Source organism: Camelina sativa, chromosome 11 (genome assembly GCF_000633955.1).
Source record: "Camelina sativa cultivar DH55 chromosome 11, Cs, whole genome shotgun sequence".
In the NCBI taxonomy this organism is placed as follows: domain Eukaryota; kingdom Viridiplantae; phylum Streptophyta; class Magnoliopsida; order Brassicales; family Brassicaceae; genus Camelina; species Camelina sativa.
The window spans coordinates 28,015,661-28,019,421 of NC_025695.1; the positions used below are offsets into that span (position 1 = coordinate 28,015,661).

The window sequence follows — 3,761 nt, forward strand, 5'->3', positions numbered from 1 at the left end:
TCTAACCACTAAATGCCCAAGTGGCAGGGGACCTTACTCATCAAGTTATCTGGGGAACTGTGTCATTCAGAGGCAAAAAAACATTTTGGTGTGTTTTATTCTCCCCCTTTTGTCTTCTAATCGTGTTTTGATTTTGGTGTTGGTGACAGGTCATTTTTTATATATATGTTGTGTTGATTTTTGGTTGCTTTGTGCAGTTTGATTGTTGGATTCATTCATCCTGCCTACTCAGCCATGGCTGTGTTGCCTTACTTTGATGAGATTGATCCTTTCACCATTGATTACTGTTGCAGCGGATATAACAGTAAACGAATTGAAATCGTGATCAACAGGATCAGAATTCGTGAGGTGTGAATTCAAGCTAACAGAGCTAGAAGACACAATAGGGTTTTGAGAGAAATCTCTCTGTTTTCTTTATAAAAATATCAAAACTGCTGCTACAATATAAGTCGATTCCTATTTATAAGAATATAAGAACGAAAAACACCAAAACCCTTAGACCTAATCTCTTTAGAAATATGAAAATTATACGATAAAACTAAAAGGAAATAACAAACCAAAACCCAGCAAACCAATAATTAAAACACTAACGTAGAGCCTAAGGTAAAGACATATGGAGATGCTACATCAGGTCTCCCGGGGTGTCGAGAAGTCAGCAGCCACATAAGTGCTGTAACAACCACGAGAACCAGCAATTTTCTCACTAAAAAAAGCAATGGGACGGTTTTCTTGACTTAAAACGGCACCAATTCCAGCCTTGGATGCGTCACAATGTAACTCAAAATCCATATCAAAATTTGGAAGAACAAGTACTAGTGCAGAAGTGAGATGATCCTTAACAGTTTGAAAAGCAGTTTCAGCTTCCGGCGTCCAGCGAAACGTTGATCCCTTCATACAATCTTGTAAGAGGAGCCATGATGCTGCTAAAATGAGCCACAAAACGTCGATAAAACGAAGCCAAACCGTGAAAACTGCGCACTTCGGTAATAGTTCGAGGAGTAGGCCAAGAACGAACAGCTGACGCACCTCTAAACCACGATAAGAGACAATATATCCAAGAAAAAGTACTTCTGACGCACCAAAGACACACTTCTTAGTCGTGGCAAATAATTTTTCCTTACGTAACACCAACAACACGTCATTCAAATGTGATAAGTGTTCAGCAATAGATGAACTAAAAATTAGTATGTCATCAAAATAAACCACAACACAACGACCAATAAAAGGCCGAAGAGCTTGTATCATGACACGCACGAACGTGCTAGGCGCGTTTGATAACCCAAAAGGCATGACAAACCACTCAAATAAGCCTTCTCGAATTTTAAATGCAGTTTTCCACTCATCACCGGGACGCACACAAATTTGGTGATAACCACTTCGAAGATCGAGTTTAGTAAATATAGATGCCTTGCCAATTTGGTCAAGTAAATCATCGAGTCGCGGAATAGGAAAACGGTACCGTATTGTGATCTTGTTGATAGCACGACTATCAACACACATACGCCATGACCCATCTTTCTTGGGAATAAGTAACGCTGGCACCGCACACGGACTCAGATTCTCTCGTAAATATCCTTTAGCCAATAATTCCTCCACTTGACGACGTAGTTCGTCGTGTTTTTGAGGGCTCATATGATAATGCGGTCTATTGGGAAGCACAAAATTAGGTGCGAGATCGATACAATGTTGAATATCTCTTAGAGGAGGCAAACCCAGAGGAAGATCATCAGGAAATACATCTTTAAAGTTGGAGAGAATGTCACGAAAATCACTTGGAGCTGCCACAACAGAGACATTTTTTTCTTGGGAAACAACTAACACAAAAGCAATCCCGGTCGTACGAATCTCTTCTTCAAACTCAAATGGTCGCAAAAACAAAGCAGGCTTGGAAACAACAACATCACGCACGGATGGAGCTGATTCAATTTGAGGTGTAAGTGTGTCTGTGGAATCTTGAACTGGAAGCAATTTAATCTTTTTGTCTTCAAAAGTAAAAGCATACGTGTTAGTAAATCCATCATGATATACACGTCTATCATACTGCCAAGGCCGACCAAGAAGGATATGACAAGCGTCCATAGGTAGAATATCACAACAGACCATATCCTTGTAGTTAACACCAATAGAGAAAGGAACATGACAACGTCTTGAAATTCGTATCTCGGAGGTAGAATTTAACCACGCTAACCGATAAGGACATGGGTGAGGCTCGGTAAATAAATCCAATTTTTGCACTGCTTCCTCAGAAATAATGTTGGTACAACTACCTGAATCAATAATCAGCTTGCAAAATTTTCCTCGAATTGTACAAGTTGATCGAAAAATATTTGTGCGAAGCCATGATTCTTCCGGACTTTGTGGTAACAAACAGGTTCTGCGAAACACTAATGCTAACCCTTTGTCACCAAAAACTTCTTCTTCTCCACCCACTACTTCATCAACACTCCCGTCATCATAAATTGCAGGCTCATCTTCAATAAAAAGACCACGACGAGTTTGTTGAGGACAAGAAGACTGACGATGGCCTTGTTCACCACAACCAAAACAACGGGCATTGGAAATACGCTTAACGTCAGAACCATCGGACTTCCCTGAACCCATAGGTTGCAGATTTGAATCCAACCCCTGTTTAGGAGTAACAACATTCAGCTCCGTACGAGTGCGCATAGACCCTTGAGACCAACTAGATGATGCAAAGCGAGGTTGTTGTTCGATTAAAAATGCGCGCTGGTGAGCCTCTGACACGGAAACAGGAAAATCTGGAGAAGTGTGTTTAGTATCTGTGGTCGGAGTCCTCCAATAAATCTAGACACGAGTTGATCAGTTGATTCAGCAAGTGAATTCCGTGTTAAGAGAGAAAAAATTTCAGTTGCGAATTCGTCTACTGACTTATTCCCTTGTCGTAGATTTTGGAGTCGTGTATACATTGTACGACCATAATTGAAAGGAAGAAACGCCTCCTTCATCTTCTTTATGAGTTTTTGCCAGGAGGTGATCTTTTCTTTTCCTTCACGGCGTCGTTTATCTTTTAATTGTTGCCACCAAGCAGATGCTTGCCCTTTGAAACGTGTAGCTACTAACGGAACACGCATGTCATTAGGAACTTGTTTAAAATCCAGAAGCTCCTCCACTGAACTAATCCAATCAAGAAGCTCCTTGGGTTGCAGGCTGCCATGAAAGTCGGGTAGGTCTAGTTTTTGAATCCCGATTCCCAACGAAGCTACAATCATATCTCGTCTTGGTTGCTCGTGCAGTTGCGCAAACAGAATAGCATCCACAAAGTTATCATCATCAACATCACCAAAATCCCCTTCTCGATGTTCTTCACCTTGAGGCAACACACCTGGCTGTTGTTGAGCTCGAAGTACGGATCGGACTGTAGTCTCAACAGTGTTACGTAGTACTTCATGCATCCTGTGATTGAATTCCGAGAACATATCCCTCATCAATTCCAACTGTTCTTCGTGTTGTTGTTGTTGAAGACTCTTCTTAGGAGGCATGATGAGATCGATTCGTCTCTGATACCAACTGTTGCAGCGGATATAACAGTAAACGAATTGAATTCGTTGATCAACAAGATCAGAATTCGTGAGGTGTGAATTCAAGCTAACAGAGCTAGAAGACACGATATGGTTTTGAGAGAAAGCTCTCTGTTTTCTTTATAAAAATATCAAAACTGCTGCGACAATATAAGTCGATTCCTATTTATAAGAATATAGGAATGAGAAACACCAAAACCCTTAGACCTAATCTCTTTAGAA

General features: G+C 40.8%; 1 protein-coding gene across 1 annotated transcript; it reads right to left on the reverse strand.

Moving 5' to 3' along the window:
• LOC104728424 lies at nt 628-3,500 on the reverse strand. Its single transcript, XM_010447401.1, has 2 exons — nt 2,926-3,500; nt 628-2,794 (listed from the first exon to the last, which is right to left on the reverse strand). Exons 1-2 carry the CDS (start codon nt 3,498-3,500, stop codon nt 628-630), a joined length of 2,742 nt encoding a protein of 913 aa, XP_010445703.1.